Source organism: Zeus faber, assembly GCF_960531495.2.
Source record: "Zeus faber genome assembly, chromosome: 13".
Lineage (NCBI taxonomy): Eukaryota > Metazoa > Chordata > Actinopteri > Zeiformes > Zeidae > Zeus > Zeus faber.
The window spans coordinates 4,372,870-4,396,988 of NC_137198.1; the positions used below are offsets into that span (position 1 = coordinate 4,372,870).

Genomic DNA, 24,119 nt, shown 5'->3' on the forward strand with positions numbered 1-24,119 from the left:
GACGCTCCTTCGCTGTCACTACCGGTGGAGACTTGTTTGTTTCACTTGCGTTTCCTTTCCTGGCCAGGAGGAAATGTCGCCCCTGGCGGCGGAGTGGGAGCACACACACACACGCACACACACACACACACACGCAGCGGTCACATGAAAAAAATACAGCACAAAAATACAAAATGATAAATTAAAGCGAATTTAAATGAATGAAATAATATACAATAATACAATAATAATACAGAGCAACATTTTTTCCATGGATCGGAATCATACAAACGGTGTGGAGGTCATTGGAGGCGGGAGGGCGTGGTCGCACCGTTGGTGTTCTGACACGTGCGGTCTGAATGTCCCCCGCGCAAAATGGTTCCTGGACTCCGTACGTTCTTTATGTCTGAGCTGGGGCCTCCCTTTCCCTTTCTCTGGGGGCGCGGGGGTGTTTTACATCTCACCCGCCGGCGATCCCAGGCCGTTCCACCACCGCGTTTACATTGAATTCACTTCCGAAATTTGAGACACCCTTTTGTTTCCATCAGTCTACTGCAATCCCACGGCGGTTTTATATTAATCTGGAGCAGGGGTCTCAAAGGACAGGCCCCGGTGGCCGCATGCGGCCGGCGAGACAATTTAAAGTGGCCCGGTACATGGTGATAATATATTGATAACTATGGCCCGCAAATACTTATTTTAAATGACAGTGCTCAATGTTTCCAAAATATAAAACTGAATTAAATGGATGATCATAGACTTATTTCAAACAGGATTACGAGGCGATTCACGAATGTACGGGAGGAAAAACAAAACAAAACAAAACAAACCAAAAAAATCAGGCCGGTCTTCCCTGGAGTTTTTTCCCTAGAAGAAGACAACACGACCTGATCGGGGGGGAATACGTCTCAAAAAATGCTAAAATGGGTCGCCGCACCCAGAAAACAAATATTCGGATTGGTTTGGACGACTCCGACGTGAAAAAGGCGACATTCCTCGAAAAGCGAGTTGTTTGCATCCCTGGCTAGAATGACCCCGCTCAACTGCCGTCCACTGGGCGCACGTGACTGAACGCACCGACGCATCTGCAGCGTTCTGCTTCCGACCGTCACAGCAATATGTGAACACCACTCATGCATCATACACATTTATTCATTCAGAGGCCTCGAAATGTTTGCCAATCTACTCAACCTGGTTGCCGAGGGCAACTGTTACTGTTGAGCCCTGGAGACAGAGAGGAAGTGACAGAAAGTAAGAACCTTGTCCAGGTGACGTCCTGTTGACCCAGATGTTCAGCCACTTCAAAACAGGAAGTGGTTGAGATTGTGTTGACAGTGGATTAATAAATGCTTAGGTAGGCACATTTGTTAGACGACAGTGAGTGTAATTGGCGAATTCAAACTTTTTTCAATTCGATATGATACAATACTTTTTGTCACTATTTTACAGATACCGATATTGATACCAATACTTTTTTTTTTTTTTTTTTAAATGGTATGTGATTTTTCAAAACAATGGTAATTAAAAAAAACCAAAATCATTACACTTAAAGGCAAATCACAATGGGCATTAATAACACATTTATTACAAAAGAAAATATGAGTACAGTTTAATATAAATGTTTATGCTAATAAGTAAAATGAATCCAGTATTTTACAGAAATACCATGATTAAATAATAAATAAATAAATATTATATAAATATGAATTAAATCAATTAAAATACCAACATAAACAATGTGCACATAATAAAATAAATGAACTAATAATTAATACATAAAATTTCAGCTCAATGCTTTTTCAAACCACATTCTAATATTAGAATAGTAATTGAAGTAAACAAAAAACACATAAATAAAAGGGTAAAAACTCAAATGGATAAAAAAAAGACATTTATAAAATTGGTGAAATAATAGTAATAACTATAGCTACAGGCAGCAATACACATGGTCCAGTTTAGTCATGTTTGCTATTTTCAGTATTATAGTTCTAGGATTCTGTGCAACGTAGCACGAGTTACTTATTTTGATTTTTATAATTCGATTTTTATATATTCAAGTCTGGATTTATAAATCCAGACTTGAATTGAATTTGTAAAGTTTGGATGACATGTATGAAACGTTCCCGTCGTTGCTCGGGAAAATAATTGTGAAACATTCAGTTTTATTGGTTTCATCTCCAATAACGGTGCAGGGTTGTGTCTTACTGTAAATATAATTTATAATAAATATGATGATGTCATAAAGCGTCCTACTGTAAATATAATTTTTAATAAATAGTATGATGATGTCAGAAAGCGTCTTACTATAAATATTAACTCCTTTATTTTAGAACCAGACGTGTGACGTGTCAGTTAACCAAGACAAACTGAATATTTTGGGTCAAAGTTGTTTTCACTGATATCTGCTCCGTATGTGTATCAATTTGGATGACATTTAAACCACGGGATCCTTGTGACATAGCGGCTTAAACGAGACCTCACCCGTAGTTTGTAGGTTCTGGCCAAGTATGTCTTCCAGATACCTTTAGCCGGGTTGGACGTGTTTCGGCGTGAAATGCTTTGGGCCCGTCTCTGCGATATCGATCTAAATCTGGTCGGTTTATTCACTAATGCGTGGGTCGATTTAAATGAAACTTCAAGCACGACGTCTTGGTGACAGCACGGTTCAAACGAGACGTCAACGGCGTTCGCGTGTGTGAAGCTGCAGTCGGTGTTCGATAGCTTTAGGCTTCAAAATTCAGAGAATCTTCGCCCGCACAATAACAACGAGGCCCCGGGCTGTAAACAGAGGGATGCCTAGTGCAGGAGTACAGGAGTGCAGGAGTACAGGAGTGCAGGAGTACAGCACATCTTCAGAGGCTTTTTCCTCCACAGGTACATTCAGTCTACCGCCGCCTAGTGGCGTCACAGTGACGCACGCGGAAGTGGAAGCGGACGCTCACAGGCTCCATGCGCAGGTGAAGATGCCGGATGACCGGGCACGTCCGTGTTGCTTTCTGCTCGTTATCCTGGTCCTCCGCACTGCGGCGGCAGCGGAGATCTCCCTGTGGAACATGGCCATCAACTCGGTGAGTTCGGGGCCTTTTCAACGACGCGCCCGGGCCAGTTGCAGGGCGCGCTGGTGGCGGCTGTTAGCGGCGTAGCTCGCCATAGCTTAGGAGGGCTCCCGCTGCGACGCCACTCTCCCCGACCCGATGCCGTTCGCCGACAAGGTGTCTGCAGTGCGTGCGTGGCGTTTTCAGGCCACATGCACAGTGTCCCCTCGGAGTGAAGTGCATGTTTGAGTGCTTACAACCATACGAGCAGCTTGCCTGCTAGCTTATTGATGTGCCTGCGGTTGTTTGCAAACGCGGGGCTAACCTGCCCTTCCCCGCGCGAGTGGAAACTGCCTTCCCGTGTTTACCTGTTCCTCGCCCACGGACAGGCCAAAGGTACCGGGTTATTAGGGCTCCATGCCGCACACTCACCGCTGGGCTTAGCTTCCCGAGCCGCGGCTTCCGATTCGGGAAGCTAAAGATTCGGGAAGCTAAAGATCCGGGAAGCTAAAGGGGGACGCGACGCCGAGGCGAGCAGCCGCTTCACGGCGTCGGTTTCCGCGGTGCATTCAAAATTCCTCGGAATTTCTAGATTTTTTTTTTTTTTGTTTCTTTCGTTTTCTTTTTTTGTACACGCGGACCACCTAAAACCAACCCCAAATCTGCACTTACGGAAATCAAACGACTGTACCTGTGACTTTTATTCCGTTTATGCAATTATGCACTTAAGACGCTGTACTGTACACCTGGGCTAGATCATAATAAAATGCCCATATTGCGTTTCTAACACAGTTTGTAATTTGTGAAAGTATTGTGGACTGTGGACTACAGATAGTAGACTGCCACCTTCTTACTTTTAAAGTAAAAAGTAATAACTGTATGTAAAAGTAAGTTAAATATGTATTGGCTTGTATTAGTACACCTGCGTCACTACGTCAGCACCAACCGCTTCTATGTTCCATGGGAACTCGAAGATTGTTATTGGTGTTGATAATGGACCCAGTGTATTGCTGCCTGCAGCTATATTTATTATTGCTGTTATTTGTATAGAATTGTGATGATTAGTATTCCATCTGATAAAATACAGGATCCACTCAACTTGTGACTTGTTTAAGCAACACTGACTCTGTGTCCTCGGTCCCCCCTCCCCAGACAAATGACGCTGTTGTCTTCCGGAAGACCTTGTACGCCAACACCACCATCTTCATGAAGTGTGAGTGAGACCCCTCAGTTTGTCAAGAGACATTGGAGGGACAGCGGCCATCTGAAAGTTCCCTCCAAATGAAAATGAGTGCCTTGGATTTATTTCAGTTTGGTCTTGCTGCGTGTCTATTTGTGTCCCAAAAGTACAGGTTTGGTTGTTTCCAGTTAAAACATATAATCCTTTGATACCGGGAACGTGAAAATTATAATACTTTGAAGAAGGGCTTGCACAGATGTTTGCGTCGACAACAGAGTTTTCCGTTAGAACAAATTGGTGCCGGTCAACGTGTCCTGGAAAGTTTGAGTGTCCTGGACAAACAGGAGAGATTCCGGTCAAATACCATCTGTGTTTATTGAGCTAAAAAAAAAATGATAAGCAGGTTGTATAAAGAATGACATCTAGAAGGCATGTAGATTTATAACATTGTGTATTGAATATTCAAAATAAAATAAGTCCGTCAGTTAACGCCGTTTAAAAAATAAATGTTAGGAATATTAAGATTTGAAATCAAATAATTTCTGTTTGGAAACAATAAGTAACAAGTGCAGCTGCTTTAATTAACATTTCACTTAATTCAATTATTAAATAAATCAAAAACTAAATAAATAATAGTCGGTGGTGTTATATTTGACATGATAAATATTTACCGGCTGCTTTGGGTCGTCGGTACTTAAATTTCCAAAAAACACCAAACTACAGATGCACGTGTCCCTGTTGTCAAGGATACGTCATCTTTCTGCTTCTCCTCAGAGTTGTGGATGCTGCGCCTTTTCTCCATTCCGTGTTTACAAGCACCACCTGTTCTATATCCGCTAACGTGATTGGACTGAGGTGGAGGGTCGGTTTTAGATCGTCCAGACCGATTGGCTCACTGTTGCACCTTGCCCAACGCGGAAATCAACAGATCTGCAGAATTTTTTTTATCTAAATGGTCGAGTATTTTATTTTGAAATCAAGGGGGGGGGGGGATTGGTGATAATTATCGTTATCGTTTAATCGCCCAGCACTAATTAAAGTTGATCTGAGAGGGAATTATTTCCCCTGGACATTATGACCGGAGAGATTCAATTGTGTCCGATTTCAACAGATTTTTCCCATCAAAAACCGGCAATTACAGTATTAAGGAAACTTTGGTGGACAAAGTTCACCTGCAAGTCACAGCTTGAACTCCTCCTGTTTGTATCCGTGCACTTTCGGCTTTGCATGGTTCATTTGCATATTAAACATCAGACTCAGCTGCGGCGCCACCCAGCCCTCCGTCACCACTCAACCAATCAGCACCGGTTTGAAGCACAGGACAGGGCCCCTGGTAGAGATGTTGGAGCTGTGTGTGCACACCGGCTCCTCTGCGAGCGCCAGCTTCCCAAAGCCCTTCTCTCGCTTCCCCACGCAGACAGAGGGGTTGGGAGGAGGTTAAAGCAGGAGCGTGTTTTAGGCACGGCCTCCACACCACATCCTGTGGGCTTTGTTTACTTGGAACACGTACTTGCTCTTGGCGCCTGGTTCAGAATGGCAGCGTTTTAGTGTCAGAAACGAACGGAACAAAGCCTCAGCTGTCACCTGTTAGCCCCTCAGTGCACTTCTTTAAAATGTATTTATTTTTATTATTATTATTATTTTAAATTATATATGAATATTATTTTTTATAATTTTTAATTATTTTTATTATTTTATTATATATTATTTTTTAAGCTTGTTATTATAACTTTAATCCCAAGAGTTCTGAATATCATTTACAGGATATGTACTTAGATTGTCACTCGCGAAGAATTTGACTCATTGGTGCATTTAAATAATAAATACAGAACTTAGAGCCAGGAATGTGTTGTTTACACAAGGTGTTGAAATAATGACGAAGGGATGAACAAATGATGGTCAGCGTTAGACAAGCAAGGGAGTCGCTTTAGTGCCTTAGGTGTAACACACACCTGCCCCCAGCGGTGATCAGGAGTGTGTTTCTTTCGGTCGCCGCTGAGACTTTGTCTGTGTCCCGCCTCAGTCCAGGGCGACCCGGCGTCCTGCGAGGGGAACCCGGCTTTTAACATCAGCTGGTACCTGCGCTCCTCCATCTGCTACAACGAGGTCTTCAACACGCCGGTGGGTTTGAATATGGGTCTGTTCATCTTTACGCTGTTTCTGATCTCACGTTGTGTCGGAACGATCTCCCTCTCTTTCGCCACTGTCAGACATCGTCGATGACAACGTCTCATTGTTCCATTGAATTAAGACGTGACGCTAATTTTTTTGTTTTGTTCGGTCGTTTTTTTTTTTTCAAAACAATCGCAGGATTTTTTCATTGAAATAGTTTTGCTTTCTGCAGGACAACAAAGCGAAGAACATGTTTGGCCTGGATCACATGTTGAAGGACGGCTGGAGCGGCTTCTACAGTCAGGGATACATGTTCTTCGACAACTGCTCCTCGCTCTTCTTACCAAAGGTTTGTTAGCGTGCAGCTGTACCTCGTCTTATCAAAGTAATAATTGCAATTTAGAAACTATGCATATAAATATAATATTTTGGGAAACAGTGGTCTGCAGTTTAGAGGTGGAGACAACTTTAGAAAGCTGGCTGTTTGATATGACAGACTAGATGTCCTCTGGGATTTAACACAGTTTATACATTTTGTCTGAGCATTCCAGTAAAGTATTGAGATACCATTGAGATTTTCTGAGCTTCATATACTGTTCTAGATGTTGTCATCAGTGGTCATATTGTCCATAATATGACGACTGAAAGCACCAATATTAATCCCCTAAATATCGTTAAATTTTCCCTATCGGGGTAATCGTCAAAAAATATTGTAAAATAAGATTTTGTCGTCGTGGCCCCGCCCTGCCACAGGGTGTTGATTAATACCGCATTCATCCTATTACTTCTGTTTATGCTGGATAGGTTGAAGTAATCCAGAGTATTGTCATTACCCTTCTCCTCCTGCTTGAAGTTTTGAAGATATTTGAATGACTGGTGAATGAATGAATTTGGGGGACTCACGTGACCCATATTGACATGTATGTTGTATGCATACGGACACACTTTTTATTTGACATTCTCCTTCTCCAATCCTACTTCCCTCAAGGTGTATTACTCCGACTTCAATCCGTATCAGCTGCTCTCCAGCCCCAAGGTGAGTCACCCAAACTGCAAGTGATCCATAGCAGGACAAAGAAAAGGCTCCACGTTTGCATCTGTCCATACGTTACCCTGCAGGGGGGGACCTGCGGCTTTAGCCCCTCTCCACTGGCTCCCTGTGGCTTTGACAAAAAGTTATGATGAAAATAAATAACAGGTTATTTTTTTTAAATCATTTTAATACCCTCTGCGATTGTAAAGATGTGTGGCCTGTACACCGAATAAAATTAAAAAAAAACACAAAAAAAACAAAAAACAACCTTTGACCTTCATCCTCTAAATCTTGCTGAACCTCCACAGCGATGGCTCGTCTTGAGCTTCCCTCGCTGCGGATTCTGAATCCAAACAAAGAAAAGTCTTGGCAGAAAATAGAGAATTGAATCGTGCGTGGACAGATTTGTTTGCTTTAACCGCTAACACTGCTGGCTTACCGCTTGATCTGCCGCGAGAAATTAGCAAACAAAAAAACAAAAACAAACAAAACTGACTTTACTTGACCCGTGTGACCCAAACTGAATGCATCTCATGTAAAATAGTGCGCCGAGTCTAAAAAAGCATGTTTGGTTCACATCAGACCTTGTGTTTCCAGCTCCGCCCACTTCCTCTCTAAGCGGCGTTTTTGCCAATACGTTTCTGTCTGCGACGGCCATGTTGGTTGGACTTTCGGAACTCTCTTGATAACTTTCTACATCAAGGGTTGAGGGAATCCAGCAGACCAGGTTTGGGGAAAATTGGACCGATGGCCGAGGAGAAAATAGAAAATAAATTAAGATTTTATTAAAATTCAAAAGACCAGAGAAACGACCTCCTAGGAGGCTATGTTGTTGTTTTTTTGGCACAGTTGGAGGCCATTAGAAGCTGGGTCCCCTGACACTAAATTCATGATCGTAGGACGAACAGGATGTGATATAAAACCTCTGGTCATCGAACAGCTTGACCTGCGTGATCCATACTGTTTGTATATAATATCAAATAGTGCGCCGAGTCTAAAAAAAACAAAAAGAAAAGCATGTTTGGTTCACATTGGACGGGCGTTGTTGCCAAAACGTTTCTGTCTGTGGCGGCCATTTTGTTTGGACTACTAGAACTCTTTTGGTAACTCTGAACAATAAAGGTCCAAAAAATCCAATAAACCTGGGTTGGGCGGAATTGGACAAATGGCCTCGGAGAAAATGTCCAAAGTAGGAATTTCATACAGTTCAAAATGGCAGGAAGGGTTAAACCGTAAGTCAATAATCCCAAATGTATTTGCAGTGAGGAGATGCATCATATGACACCGCACACGTAACTGGAGGCCACACGGCCAATTCAGTGTTGCATCATCCAGACAATGACTGTAGCGCCTCCTGTGGGCGGAAATGTCCCTTTGACTTTCCATCCACCTTTCCAATTCCATGAAGACTGGACAGGTTGAACCCCGCCTTTAGGCTCCTCAATGTTGATTGGCCTGTGGCGGCCATCATATTTTGACAACCCACTTCATCTTTCTTGAGCCAATAGAAGCTTCAGCCGGGAGCGTCTAAACGTTGGTTGCGTTAAAATGGGACACGTGGTCTAGGAGCAGCTCCAGGGCTCCACCTTGACCCGTTGGCGGCGCTGGTTGCAGGGTCCGGCCGCACCGCAATTTTAGATTTAGGCGATGGAGGCCGATGTCCGTGAACGTGCCGGAGCTGCTGCTGCTCGTGCTCATTTAGACATGGCTGTGGTCCCTCCACTATGAGCCTCAAATATGTTCTGCGGCTCCAGACTCTATTATTATTAATTAATCAATTAATTAATTATTAATATTAATCTATTATTATTTTTAATCCAAAAATGGCACATTTGATAGCAAAGGTTGCCAGCCCCTGACCTGAAGGATAATGGTGTTCAAGGGGAATTCCACTCTGAGTTTCTACTGTGAGGGAAAAGGTTTTTTTTTTTTTTTGTTTGTTTATTTTTTTTTTGTTTTTAAAGTTTGTTTTTTTGTTTGTACCATCGATCGGTGACTTTAATGTTGCTCTGCGGGGAATTTTCCATTAAATCTTTCCTGTTATCTAATTTTGTGTTTTGTTTAGAGCGACCCTTCGAATCGGACCTTCAACTGGCCTGATAAGCCGGTGAGACACTAAAATACATGAAAACTGATGCTGTGTCTGTCTCTATATATTACTGCTTTAATGATGTCAATGGTTTTGTCCTTTAAGGTTTTTGTTGTTTTTTATTTTTTTTATTTTTATGTGTCAATACGTTGAAGCACTGAACCTGGGTGTCAATGTCAGTCATATCAGTGGGTCCGTGTTCGTTCTCTTTCTTTGCTTTATGGGATGCTGCTGTCGCTGTCGTTTCCCCTCCAGGAAATCAGTGCGGTGGCCAAGGCCTGGGAGGACAGCCCCTATCTGTTCCTGGTCAAGGTCCAGCCCATCTTCCGGGGAGTGGATGACGACGAGCTGGAAGGACCGCTCACCTTCGACTTCACCAGTGAGAACCACCCGCACCTTTCACCTTCAACCTTATCCAAAGGGAAGCCTCCCGCTCCCTCTGCACAGTGCTGACTGTGTTTTGTCTCTGTCCTCTAAATGTACGGGTTAACAATCAAACTATTAATGTGTACCCGGAATACCCAGGGGAAAACGGGTATATGCATGAAAAACGTAGATACTCTCAAATTGAAGCCTCCACTCTGTGCTTTGGGATCATGTTAACTGGACATTTTGAATACTTCTGGTCAGCACTGTCTGTTCTAGATGAGGATGCTACTTGAATTTGACATTTTAATTTGGAAATAACCTCTGATTTAAAACAGTAAACATATTCCTGTCACATTCTCGGTGGGGCAGGCACGCCCACTCTTTCATGTGTGGATCTAAGTTTTTTTTTTTTAACTTTCTAGTGAAAGTGGAGATGAAAGGACCGCATGACTACTCCTCCCCCGCAGACTGGCCGCAGATGATGGTATCCCAACACGCCTTGTTATGTTTTACCAAAATCCAAGCATGTTTCCACTCTATGCTTATCCTAAAATCCATCAATGGAGTCCATATTGGTCCCTCAAGGGAAATGATTTTAATCACCGGTTTTTATCGAATCAGTTAAACAGAAGAAGGATATTCTGTGATTAACAATTGTGTTACAAAGTGTATTAGATATGTCCTTCATTTTTATTTAATCAATCATTTATTTAATATTCAGTGTTGATTATGTTTGAAGTGATCATTCCACAGGGGGGGGAAAAAATCTCAGTCATCCCCTCAAATAAACTCATAAAGTAAAACGACTTGGAAAAAAAACCAAAAACACTTTCACAGATCAAATTTTTCATGGTTTGTCAAAGACGTGTTGATGTGTTTTCCTCCCGTGCCTCCTCCAGTTCTTCATGGTGATGTGCATCGTGTACGTGCTGTTCGGGGTGCTCTGGCTCTTCTGGTCCGCCTGCTACTGGAGGGACCTGCTGCGCATCCAGTTCTGGATCGGAGCCGTCATCATCCTGGGGATGCTGGAGAAAGCCGTGTTCTACTCCGAGTACCAGAGCATTCGATACCGCGGGAAATACGGTCCGTCTGTTTCCACGACGTAATAATAATAATAATAATTATAATAATAATAAATGCTATTTTAATCTTTTGGTGTTTCCTAACACATATTTTTCCTCTTCTTCTTCTTTTTGCCCGCCACAGTTCTTGGTGCCGTCATCTTTGCCGAGCTGCTTTCTGCGCTGAAACGATCTTTGGCCCGAATCCTGGTTCTCATTGTCAGTCTGGGCTACGGCATCGTCAAGTATGTGCCCCGCCCTCTCACTTTAGCACTCGAAGGAAAATGTCTTATTTGGAATGTTAGTCTGGCTTTTCATCGTGAGCAGCCTTTTAGGCCTTTTTTTTAATTTTTTTTAGCCGCATTAACTTCCTTTATTGAGACCAGTAGTACGACCACCTTGTCATTTCAATACTCTTCAAATAGTTTTCTTCAAATATAATATATATATTTTTTTTGATGCACCTTCAGAAAAGGAGGGTTACTTTTAGCTTCTGCAAAGCTCTCAAATTGCTCAGAAATGACACTTGATAATAGACATTTATAATGTGTGAAGGCTGCAGTCAGAGGTTTCAGATCAATTCATTAAAAAGAGCAAGAAATGAATCCCCGATGATGAGCACCGCGTGTCGATTACGCACATTTGAGAATTTTTCGTATTTTTGGAGCTTATAGAGCTTATTGTGCGTAATCACCGGGTGTCATGACATTTCACTGCATATATGTACGACCGTATGTGTGTGTATGTGACAAATAATCTCTTGAACTTGAACTTGAACTTGATTGAATGACGACTTGTTTCCTTCGTCCTTCCAGGCCCAGGTTGGGAACCACGGTCCACCGCCTGGTCACCGTGGGGCTGCTCTACCTGCTCTTCTCCTCGGTGGAAGGAGTGCTGAGGGTCACTGGAGTGAGTGTTTACACGGTTGGAAATCTCCTTTTATTTATTTAGAGCGTTTGGGGTGGCGCAAAGGACGACACAAGTTTTTATTTTTTATTTTTTTTAATGCAAATTTTATTTAAAAGATGGAGACCTCAGTCTAGCCAGCGTATCTATCCCACAATGCACTGTGAGGACGCGACGCTGATGATGGTAGGATGCAGTTTTAGGATGTGCTAAGTGTGTCTTTCTCTTTCCAGGGTTTCTATGGAACTGTTGCCCTGGTGGCCAACCTGAGCCTGTCCCTCATAGACTCCTGTGTCATGTGGTGGATATCCTTTACCAAAGCCAGTCAAAAAGGGATCGCCGTCGCTTACTAGGACACACTGGCTTGTTGGGCCGCGGCCCGCCCGGCTCCGAACCGACTTTCGTGAAGTTTGGCTGGGAGTCGGGCGAGCTGCGGTGACACCTGCCGCTACACTCTCCATAGGAATTGTTTCACGTTATGGACCTGATTTGGATTGTGATATCAAAGATGATGATGCCGAACCGAACGTGATGCTGTTGAAATAGGAAAGAGGTCGGATCGGAGAAGAACGTACGGAAACACTGAGAGCGAGAGCCGGCTCCCAAGAATTAATTTTATCTATGAAATTGTTTGAAATATTTAGATAGTTTAAAATGATTTATTGTGACTGGACTCAAAGTGACTTATTGAGAAACAAGTGTTTTTCTCTACAAATCCAGACTCGATAGTCTAACAATGGCATAAAAAAAATGTACATATACGTTTAAATTGAATTGGAGCTTAAAAGCGAAAAGTGAAATGGAATTGTGGGTCTGGAGAACGGTGGCACACCTTTCTGATGGTGGAGGCAGCTCAGAAAAAGTGTAAAGAAAAGCCAGTGTATGTTCTGCTCTTTGGGGTGATAGAGCAGTGTGTCTGAGGTGATTAATGTCACCGTCCTTGTTTTCTTGTGGTGGTAGAGGTCAAAATGTTTTACCGTTTTCTTAAACACCCAAAGATTCATTCTGATTTTATTTCATTTGAGAATGATGGTCGAGCCAGCAGTGCGGGTTGTTGTTTTTGTTGTTGTTTTTTTGTACATTTTGAGCCTGGTGACGTTTTCTTAACTGGTGGCCACATTTTCATCAGCCTGTCTCAAACCACTCGTCTGCTCAAGCTGCGCAGGAACCTGGTGAAGCTCTCCTTGTACCAGCACTTCACCAAGACATTGATCTTCTCCGTCGTAGGTGGGTGACGCCAGAAATGCTCGTTGGGAAAGCAACGCTCAAAAGTACGCTCAAATGCTGACCCTCTGAGATGTGTTTTGGGGTGCATCGCGTCGGGGGTGTGTGTTTGTCCATTGTGGATACCCCCCCGGCGCCCCATCGAACCCGTGTTTGCTTATGTGTCCGCAGCCTCCATCATCTTCATCATCTGGACCACCAAGGTCTTCAAGATGGTGGACTGCCAGACGGTCAGTTGGTTTTGAGTCACTACTGCAGCTCGCTGCACTGTGTTCCTTTCCCTTCACTCACTCACTCACACATGTCTAAAGAGGGAGGAGGCGTGGGCGTGGGCTTTTAAAGAGATAGTCATACAGATGAAATGCACCATTGATTATCAGACGTAAAAAAAAGGAAAGAAACATGGGATAATGGGATTATTTGGGGGGAGGGCTTTCTAGATGTCTTTATTTTTTTCCAACTTTATTACACATAACAGAGGACATAAGTGTATCCGTACATTTTAAAGTGCTTTAATTAAGCTTTCAAGTCGTAGTTCATATAATCTAGTCGTGCAACGTACAACGAAGCCGTTAAACCGCCGAAGAGTTAAAGTTTCCAGTGTCTAGCGCGCAGCCACTCGCTGCCGTCCTGTGTTTATCCCATGGCTGTTGGAGACGTTTCGGCTGTTGGAGACGTTACGGCTGTGGAGGCTAAACACTAAACAGTGGCGGAAACTCGAGACTGGAGCTTGGCGCCTGCCAGCGTCGGCCCACTGTGTTCCCGGTCGTCGGGTGACAAACGGAAACGAGGCGTTTTTTCGCACTGCAGGAACTTTTTCACGGTTCTGACAACGTGTCGGAGGAGCCGTCCCCTTTTTAATTTTTTTTTAAATTCTTTTGTCGACAGTGTAGGAGCTAGGAAGTTTCTCAAACTCTGCTTTTGAGGAACTTCTTTTAGCTCCTACCTCAGGGCAGGGACTCACCGGCGCCAGAGGAACCGTCAGTGACTCACGGTCCCTCGCCCCCGCCGCGCTGAGGACGGTCCGACCGGTGGAGTAGCGTTGCTCTGGGTGCCGACCAGCCCACGTACACTCAGCGGTGATGAATAAAAGTAGTCATTCTATTGTAGATGTATTTATTTCATTTACGTCCATTGAACGGAACAAAAAAAACGACGCCTTGTAGATCTAATATGAGGGAAGATTCAGCAACTGGATTGTTTATCCCCCCCCCCCCCAAATTTGTTTAGAAACAAATTTTAGCTGTGTGAGTGAAGGTTACGGAGTAAATAACACGGAGGTGGTGCTGAAACCCCGTCGGCCGACGTTGCTTCAGAGTTCCAGCGCAGTGCCAATGAAACCATAAAAAAAGAAAAGCCCTTGAAGGTCGTTGGTTCTCGCCTCCCCGGTTCCCACCAGGGAGTCTCCAGCACTGCAAGTCTTATTGATGTCCAGGTTCAAAATGGCTGACCTGGCACTTCCAACTTGATGACATTTAATATTTAAATTAAATATTTGTTTGTTTGTTTGTTTATTTATTTATTTATTTATTTATTTATTTGTTTGTTTGTCTGCCCGCAGGGCTGGAGGGATCTGTGGGTGGACGACGCCTTCTGGAGGCTTCTGTTCTCCACCATCCTGCTGGTCATCATGGTGCTTCTGAGGCCCTCCGCCAACAGCCAAAGGTCGGGGGTCAACAGGAAGTTATTTTAGCGTCACAAAGGAATTGGATACATATGTCAGACGTATGTATGCATGTCCTTATCGATTATCTCGACTACCGTCCATCCGATCCACTTGACGCTTGTCGGGGGTGTCGCCGGGGGCCCCAAGGATGTGCGGCGTCGAATTTGGTGCAGTTTTGCACACGTGTTATATCGATGAACATTTTGTTCAACCCTGCCATTAAATTGACCCAGTGAAAGTAATTCTCAACCATTTCTGACCCCTGTCACGTAAGCTGAAGCCAAAAAAACTAGAAGTATCTCCTTATTCAACCCGGCCACATGTTTTTGTGCTGTTAACTTGGACCTACATGGACTTGTTTCACAAAAGTCGTTTTTGTTTTATTTGGACTTCTCTCTGCCCTGTTTATGGGATGTGACCCCGTCGTAAATTATCATCTCTGTCCAAATCAGATGAGTTCAACTCGAAGGCTTCCTTCATAGACGTAAACATGATGAAGAGCGGTTTTAAAATAGTGTCGTTAAAGGGGGAGCCCTGGCGGTGCTGGGTTCTTACTCATCGTTGTCATGTCCCTCAGGTTCTCCCATTCACCTCTGATGGACGACGACGAGGAGGAAGAGGCCAAGGAGCCCATGCTGAACGAAGCTTTTGGTAAAAAGATAATAATAATAATAATAATAAGGATCTGATTGTTGCGTAAATGGAAACATTAACAACCTACTCAAGATTCAAGATTTTTATTTGTCACATACATATACATACTTCCATACATAGTATGGAAGTACTATACTATATACTATATATACTATACTATATACTTCCATACATTCCATACATACTGACCTTATAATGTAACTCTGTCTGATGGAATCAAGGGAGAGAGGATAAAAATGATCTGATCTTGTTTGGGTTTTACTTTTATTTGTTTTAACTTTCAGAAGGAATGAAGCTCCGGGGCTTCAAACCCGACAGTAATGGCTCCCAGAAACAACTCAGTAAAGAGGTGGGTTAGCCTCCTTGTTTTTTATTTTTTTCTCTGTTGTTTTATTTTCCAATAAATCATTTTTGACCGGCATATTTCAGATTTTTTTTTCCCCACTAACATTTTCTATAAGTGAGAAAAAACTTGTTAAAGAGTTTGTTAAAAATGAAAACCTGTGCTTTCTCTAGGACGAAGACTTGAAATGGGTGGAGGAGAACATCCCTACAGCCGTTGCAGATGTGTACGTATGAAATGAGCTTTTAGGAGGTTTTTAGCTTTTAGTTGGGTGTGTCCCAGAGCATCTTACCGTCAATGATCAAGCACAGACACTTAAAAGGGATAAATCCAGTTTTTGTGGAAATTTGCCCTTTGTCTTTCTCGCCTGAATTCAGACGAGAAGGTCAAGCTGTGAAACTCAAATGTGTTGGTGCCGTAAGGTTGCCAGTTTTGTTGACCGTAATGCTGTTGTGCAAGGCATTTTTGTTCGTGCCTGGAAACCCCCAACTCACTTGGAGCATCACTGCACCCAGTGGATGGAGGATGGATAGTCAAAAATACACGATCAGCCACAACATTTAAAGCACCACTAATAACCACTAATACAGTGTAGCTCCCTCTCGTCCTGCCAAAACAACTGTGACCAGCAGAGGCATAGACTCCACCAGACTCTGAAGGTGTCCTGTGGTATCTGGCACCAAGACGTTAGCAGCAGATCCTTTAAGTCCTGGAGGTTGTGAGGTGGGGCCCCCATGGGTCGGGCTTGTTGCTCCAGCACATCCCACAGATGCTCCATCGGATTGGACCCTGACCCCACCCATCCACATGATGAAGAAGAAAACGTGATTCATCAGACCTCCACCTTCTTCCATTGCCCCATCGTCCATTTGTGACGCTCAGGTGTCCATTGTAGGTGCTTTGGGTGGTGGACAGGGGTCAGCATGGACACTGTGAGCGCTCCCATACGCAGCAAGCTGTGATGCACTGTGTGTTCTACACCTTTCTATCATAGCAACATTCACCTTTTCACCACTTTGTGCCACAGTAGTTCTTATCTGGGATCGAACCAGATGGGCTAGACTTCACTCCCCACGTGCATCAATGAGCCTTGGGCCCCATGACTATATATAATATAATAATGTATAACAGTATATATATATAAATAACAGTATATATAATAATAATTCATAACAGTATATATAATATATAACAGTATATAATAATAATAATATATAACAGTGTATATATATATATATATATATATATATATATATATATATATAATATATAACAGTATATATATTATAATAATATATCCCGCCCCTTGACAGGTGCCACTGGAACCAGATGATCCATGTTATTCACTTCACCCGTCACTGGTTTAATGTTGTGGCTGATCGGTGTAGATCTAAACGTGGCCACATTCAAAACAACTCTGACCTTATTTTTCAGTTTTCGTTTCAACCCCAGATGTACAAATAACTCTATATATAGCTTTTCAGATGCTGCAAGTGTGTATTTCCCCATTTTCACAGGAGCTAGGCTAGCTCCTTCCCCCCTGCAGCCATTGAGCCAACCCAGTCACCGTGGCCGTCTTCCAGTCTGCATCGGAAAAAGCAGATGACCTTAGATTACATAAGGGTGCATGCTGGAAAACAACCGTTGACCTTGATTTGATACCACAGTATTTACATTATGAGTAGGGAGGCTCAATGCCAGCTGAGTCAGAGTAAACTGCCGGAGGAGATGGTATCGGGTTTAAGTTTGCGTTTATTTAACTTCACTCACTAAAGTGTACCAAACTGAACCTGCTGGGATGGTGCCAAATGACCAAATAAATCAAACTCGCGTTGTGCCCCAGACGAGGCTTCAGGGCGCCAGGACAGGTCAGACGGTTTCAAGTGGGTTTCGCATGTCGTTGGGAGAAGGCGCGCTGTTTGTTACTGGAAATACCCGCGTCTTAAGCATGGCGGCGGTTTGACTGGCAACTCAAACAAACGCTCCCCGACGCCGCACGAGGACAAGGGCAGAGCAGCCACCGGGCGTCCTTCGTCTCCGTTTCACCGTCTTCTGTTTGTTTCCACAGAGCTCTGCCCGTGATGCTCGACGAGGAAGAGGTGAGGCCTTGCCGTGTGTGTGTGCGTGCGTGTCGACCTTGGGTCCCTTGAAAGGCGCTATATAAATAAATGAAAGCCATTACTACCATCAACATGTTTAACCGCGTGTTTAAATGCGGCTGTTTCCTCTCTCGCTCTACAGGAAATCCTAAAAACCAAGATGGAACGATCCAAAATGGAGTAGGAGCACCAACCGAAAAAATAACTGAGATGGAAATGCCAAGAATCGATGGGAGGGGGGTCGGGGGGGGGGCATTCACTGATTTGAGTTGTAACTTTAAAGTGAAAAACCAAAAAAAAAAAAAAAAAAGACACATGGTCACGGGCACCTCTAGATAATTCACATCCTCTGTTGTTCAATGAGTGCGGAGAAACTGAAGCGCTGTGTTAAGGGGTGGGGAAGGGTGGGGTAGGGGGTATTTTATTTGTAGTAACTGCTGTTTCTGGGAAAAAAAAGTCGCTAATTTATTGAGTATCTAACCCAAAGCACATAACCCACATAGACGGAATGTAGTGTGGAGGCGGGCGGAGTCCTGGCTGCTTGGACAGGCGGCGCTGGCCTTCCCCCAAAACCCTTCAGGGCCTCAAGTCTGCGTCTTAATGGAACCGGCCCCGAGTCCTTCGGCCGAGGCCCCTGTCCTCCGGGCCCGGATACTGACGCCACGGGGTTTATATTTTAGGGGGGGTGTTCGGCGTGATTTTTAAAAGCTGGACGGTGCGGTGCCGCTCAGGCAACACGAGTGATGGCGTCGTCCCCAAAATTTTGGTTCGAAACGAGGAAGCAAACCGTGGGAACTGGAAGAGGAAACAACTGCCGAGAACTGTGGGAGCTCGCTTGATTCTGGCCTCGCTGCTAAAGTTGATTGGTCCGTTCGTTGGCCTAGCCCCGCCCCAGCCCCGCCCCCTTTTGCCATCTTATTATCTTATCTTATTTAAAGGAGATAAAACTGTCAAAGAATCGGAGGAAACTTGGATTTGAACCAGCGATTTGATGCTTTCAAGCTTTCCTTCCAAACACTGGAGCCGCCGGTGCTGCTGTGACGGCGCTCCGTGTTTCCAATAAGGCACCAAACGAAATAAACCCTAAATTATAACAAAACGATCCCTCTAGTCCCGTTTATAGAGGCGGCCCCGCCAATGAGAGAGAGCAGCAGCTTTTTGCGCCGCTTTTCTTTTTCCCTCGAAACCCGTTCGAGCCTGAGCCCCTATTTTGAAGCGTTTTCAATCGGAAAGCCTTTTACTTTTCCTCTTTTTGAAAAGAGTTTAACACCAAAAAAAAACAATAAGGATGAAAATCCCTGTTAAAACTTCAAAGAACACTTAGAAATGTTCAAACATATCATAACTAGGGGGGGGGGGGGGTTATGTCGCTTTGTTTTAGATTTAGAAAATGTTGCGACCCCTTCACCTCTTAAAATCTCTTTTAACCCCGGTACCGTGTTCATCCAACGCAGCGGAGGGTAGAACCCCTAAAAACATCCGCGGCGCTCAGATGAGGTTCGATCCCTGAGCAGCCACCCCGCATGTGTGAAGTACTTATTGTTTTACGGGTCATTTATTGCTTTGGACATCACGTGACTTGGCCCTCATCAATTCAACTCGTCCCCAAAGTCAAGACGATTATTATTTTTTTTATTTGGGGTTTTAATTGGAACTGGGGTTGAGGACACGGGGATCAGCGACCTGATTTAAAATGAGGATTTTTTATTTTTTTTTAAGAATTGGGCTTTTCTTTAAGAGATCCCTGAATGTGCTGTGAATGTATCAAGGAGTAAAAATATTTTTTTTGGGGGGGGGGAGGGGGTGGAAATGGCGTTTCCTCTTGACGTCCTTGTTGTGGAAGTGAAGGAGGCTTTGTTTTAAATCGGGGTTTGTCGCCGTAGGTTGTGACGCCCCGATCCAACTCTTAAATGAACTGAACCGCACCGATCATCTCTGACGCGGGTGACCCCCCCCGATGTGATGCCTTTGGGTAAATAATTTGGATTGTGAAGGCGTTGAAGCCGTTGGGGACCACGACTGCAGCCCCCTCCCCCCACCCCATGTCAACGCATCCCTTTATTTATTTTTGGAAATTCGGCCCGTGCTGGCAGAGTCATATATCCGTCCTCGTGCAATCTACTGGATTATGTGTGGGTGTTTTTAATTTTATTAATCAATGTATATATTTTTTTGTTTGTTTTTTTTAATTTTATTGTTTTTTTTTTAATTATTATTATTGTTGTTAAGCGATGAAAACATTCTTGTTTATCTGCATTGTAAAAATCTAAAAGCTACTGTATTGGCTTTGACGTCGGTCCTGGAATTAAACATTTATATTGAAACAGAATCTCTGTCGTGGTTCCGTGACTCGAGGGCGAATTGGTGACGGAGCTCTTGGCGCGAGACCCTTTGGTCGCCTGCGTTTTGCGGTGTTAGTGACGACATAAACATTGAGGAAGCAGGAGGGAGCTCTTGTGACGTGTTGGGGCGGAGCCTTCAAACTGCGGACTGCGCCTTTAATGCCTTCCGCGTGAGGACGCTTACTCTAATGATGCGTTCAAGTCGGACCAGAATTCCGGATTTCAAGAGTTCCCGTTTTAATCTCAGCCGGGCCGTGTTTTACATGAATTGGATTTCGGATCGTGTTGTTTATGTCTCTTAACTATTATTTCGTTGTCTACAGCTTTTGACGCTGTTCTGAAACACATCCAAGAGCGGCGGAGCCTTTGCTTTTAAATAAACTGATTACAAAAAAAAATGATAGGTGATGAATTTAAAAAAAATAGCGTATCATGATCAAAAAAAAAAAAGTTACTCCTAATTTATCTCACAAAAGTACATAAAAAAGGTATATTCGGGACACGAATCAAAAAAAAAAAAAAAACCCGAGTTTGCAGCGAGACTCTCGGACGCTGACCCCCTCCCCCCGGGTTCCCGTTTCTCCCGTAGTGGCCGCGAACGCAGCACGGAGTCACGTGCCCCCGCGCAGCCGTCAACACGACGGGGCTGAGGAGCTAGCATGACATGCTAACACCCGGCTAGCCGCAGCCCAGCGGGAGCGCGGGGAGGAAGTTCCGTCCCGACACCGACACCGACCGACCTGCGACCCACGCTGCTGTCCTCAGCGGGGGGGACCGGGGTCCCGTCAGCGTTACCGAATTAGAGAAGGGGGCGGGGGCGGGTGTGCGTAGCTGCGTTCGTCACCCCTTGTTTATCCGAGCTAAGCTAAGTGTGGCGGGCTAGCTGAGTTGGTTTGTTTTGGTCGCAGCGGAGGAGGGTTCCGAGTGGGAAACACTCACAGCGACGCGCTCTGCTCCTCCGGTTTACATTGTTTGGGGGGTCGAGACGTCGCGCACTCGGCCGATGGCGATGTGACCGGGAGGCGCGTCGCCGTGACGGACGGGCAGCAGGGCGGCCGGCTGCTTCAGGCTCCAGACTCGGTGTGGGGCTGATCCCTCGTCGCCCAACATGCACGACGCGTACGAACCGGTGCCCATTCTGGAGAAGCTCCCCATCCAGATCGACTGCCTGGCGGCCTGGGGTGAGTGTGTTTCGGCGTCCCTCTCCCCCGCCACCCCCCTGTTTCCGCGACGCCCGGCAGACTGGGAGGAATTTGAGGAATGTCACAGTGGGAACACACTGTAAACACATGGGACATTGTATTGTGTGTCATGTTGTGCCTGTCAGTATAGTATGGATACTGTTACCTTCAGCATGATGGGTAATGCAGGATCACATGGATGCTGTTACCATCAATATGGTGGATAATGAAGGATAACGTCCCTTTCTGATGTGTCTTTTTGTTTCTCTGCAGAGGACTGGCTTCTCGTTGGAACAAAGCCAGGACACCTCCTTCTCTACAGAATAAAGAAAGATGCAGGTGAATGGGATCACACAACAATGTTCCCTCTTTGTCAATGTGCAAGCACATACAGTATATATAGTCTTGTTTTTTTTTTTATTTTGTTTTTATGTACAGGGCCCGTCAATAACGTTTGCACAGTTATTGAACAGAAAAACACCCCTGTACAACTGTATGTATGTGTAGAGCAACCAGATTTGTCCCATTGTCAACCGTCTTGTGCCACTTTTCATATGTTAAGAAAAACACCCCTGTACAACTGTATGTAGAGAAACGTACAACAGAACAGTCCTAGAACACTTTGGATGTGTCAAATGCAGTGAGTGGGTTTCGGCAAGCAGATATATATATATATATATATATATATATATATATATATATATATATATATATATATGTGTGTGTGTGTGTGTGTGTGTGTGTGTGTGTGTGTGTGTGTGTGTGTAACTACCATGAATTTTCTTGTGAAATTAAGAAACTGAATCTGTCTGGCGACACATGCTCTCTTTGTTTCCCACAGGCACCAATAGATTTGAAGTGACACTTGAGAAATCCAACAAGAACTTCTCAAAGAAGATTCAGCAGGTGTGCAAGTCGAGCGGATGGAACGTTGTGTCTCGGCACCACCGCAGCATCATTTCTTTAAATCTAAAACATGTTATATCATAAATGTCTATTTTAAGCCCCAATAATTTCCCGTCAGTCGTGTATTTTTTGATGGTTTTGGTTTGTTTGAACTTTAGTTTTGTGCGTTGTAATTGTTGCAGCTTTACGTGGTGTCGCAGTACAAGATTCTTGTCAGTCTTCTGGGTAAGTTTTGCTCCAAACTGGAGTTACATTAAAACTTGATAAATTTAAGATGTTTGAGGGGGAAGCCTGTAACTGACCTATTGAAATGTAGTCTACCCCAATGTGGTGTAGGTACTGTTGTTTTTAATATATATATAAAGGTTATCTTGATCTCTATTCACATACCTGACAAAATAAATCTTTCATTTTAGGGGTTGACCAGTTCTATTTCACACACTGTACAGTGCTGACAATGCATGACTGTAGCTTTTCCACCGATTCTTCCCACAGAGAACAACATCCACGTCCACGACCTCCTGACCTTCCAGCAGATCACTGTGGTGTCCAAGGCCAGAGGAGCGACGCTGTTTGCCTGCGACCTGCAGGTCAGACGTGGTGTTTAGTCTCTCCTTCTTCCCCTGGTTTCTGTCCAGAGGGAGCGGCTTGTGGTCACAAACACTCTGCGGTGGTTTTGAGACAATCTTAATATTTACTTTTCTGTCGATCAGGCTGCTTTTTAGGCTGTTAAGGATTTAACCGTCTCATTGCTGTGTTCTCAGCCAAAGAGTGGTGGATGTACCCTGGCTCTGGACTTTTAGAAGAGGGAACTGAGATTGAGTTGATACGTTTATTTCATGAAATAGTAGGTTATAGTAGAGATGCACTGGTACCATGTTTTTTGCCTGAGTAGTGAGTATGAATACGATGGACACTCTTGGGTATTTGGCAATACTGAGAACTCATTTGAACACTGTTTATTATTTTCTGTATCTGATATTCTACATATAACATGAAACGGTTACTAACTTCCAAAAATAAACCATTAAACAGGAGCTCAATGCAGCTTTTTATCTTTCATACTTATTAATCAGTGCCATCTAAGCAATAACATACATTTAAGAAAATATTTAGAAAAATTAGAACATTATTTTATAATTATTTTATTTTTACTAAAATAAATTATGGAAGCTTTGGGTTGTCTTGTTATTTGACACTCCACCAAGGAAAAAAAATAAAACCTGTTTCTAAGCAACAATATTTTGCATTCTTCCAAAAAAGTCTATTCCAGGTCAGGTTCCATTTATATACTGAGATTATAAACGCTCATGGAATGTCTCTCATTCAATAACAATGCAACGTTTTATTTTATATTATTATTATTATTATTATTATTATTATTATTATGATGATGATCAGTGGCTCAGTGGTTTTCACTGTTGCCTCACAGCAAGAAGATCCTGAGTTTGAACCCCGGCCGTCCCAGGTCCTTTCTGTGTGGAGTTTGCGTGGGTTTCCTCTGGGAGCTCCGGTTTCCTCCCACCATTAAAGACATGTCTGTCCGTGCCCCTTACCAAGGCACCGGCAAAAGAGCTGGCATTGGTCCTCGGGCGCTGCACTGCGGCTGCCCACTAAGTATAGGATGGTTGAAATGCGGAAGACAAACTTCGATTCCATGTAGATGAGTGCTGAGAAATGACGATAAACCAATCTTGATCTTTATTTTTTATTATTATTATTTTATTATTATTATTATTATTTTTTTTTTCATCCTCAACCTTTCACCATTTTTCCTCTGGTCTTTCCAGAATGCTGACTCGGGCGAGGCCAGGTTGAGGATGTGCGTCGCCGTCAAGAAGAAGCTTCAGTTGTATTACTGGAAGGACAGAGAGTTCCACGAGCTCCAGGTGAGAATTGACTTGTGTAAACAGGACGGTGTGCTGGTTGTTTCCGTCCCA

At 43.8% G+C, this 24,119-nt stretch overlaps 2 protein-coding genes across 4 annotated transcripts in view; both read left to right on the top strand.

The window, feature by feature from the left end:
* Positions 1 to 2,905: 2,905 nt before the first annotated feature.
* LOC307239013 (transmembrane protein 87A-like) lies at positions 2,906 to 18,008 on the top strand. 2 transcript variants are annotated; one of them, XM_080012206.1, is made up of 20 exons: positions 2,906 to 3,047; positions 4,167 to 4,227; positions 6,218 to 6,315; positions 6,539 to 6,655; positions 7,295 to 7,342; positions 9,405 to 9,446; positions 9,684 to 9,807; positions 10,220 to 10,281; positions 10,697 to 10,880; positions 11,004 to 11,103; positions 11,674 to 11,767; positions 11,998 to 12,069; positions 12,883 to 12,991; positions 13,160 to 13,218; positions 14,550 to 14,653; positions 15,232 to 15,305; positions 15,593 to 15,657; positions 15,825 to 15,877; positions 17,720 to 17,750; positions 17,893 to 18,008. In XM_080012206.1, the coding sequence occupies exons 1-20, from the start codon at positions 2,943 to 2,945 to the stop codon at positions 17,932 to 17,934; spliced, it is 1,644 nt and encodes a 547-aa protein (XP_079868332.1). In that variant the 5' UTR covers positions 2,906 to 2,942; the 3' UTR covers positions 17,935 to 18,008. The 2 variants fall into 2 exon arrangements, with proteins under 2 accessions (XP_079868332.1, XP_079868333.1); XM_080012207.1 differs by having other exon boundaries at positions 15,596 to 15,657.
* A 2,832-nt stretch (positions 18,009 to 20,840) lies between these two features.
* The window catches only part of vps39 (VPS39 subunit of HOPS complex), a 32,913-nt gene continuing 29,634 nt past the window's right edge, over positions 20,841 to 24,119 (top strand). For both annotated transcript variants that reach the window (XM_080012197.1, XM_080012198.1), the window contains exons 1-6: positions 20,841 to 21,273; positions 21,547 to 21,612; positions 22,115 to 22,179; positions 22,362 to 22,404; positions 22,675 to 22,769; positions 23,970 to 24,068. In XM_080012197.1, coding sequence (XP_079868323.1) covers positions 21,201 to 21,273; positions 21,547 to 21,612; positions 22,115 to 22,179; positions 22,362 to 22,404; positions 22,675 to 22,769; positions 23,970 to 24,068 — 441 coding nt within the window. In that variant the 5' untranslated portion in view covers positions 20,841 to 21,200. The remainder of the gene's footprint in view (positions 21,274 to 21,546; positions 21,613 to 22,114; positions 22,180 to 22,361; positions 22,405 to 22,674; positions 22,770 to 23,969; positions 24,069 to 24,119) is intronic.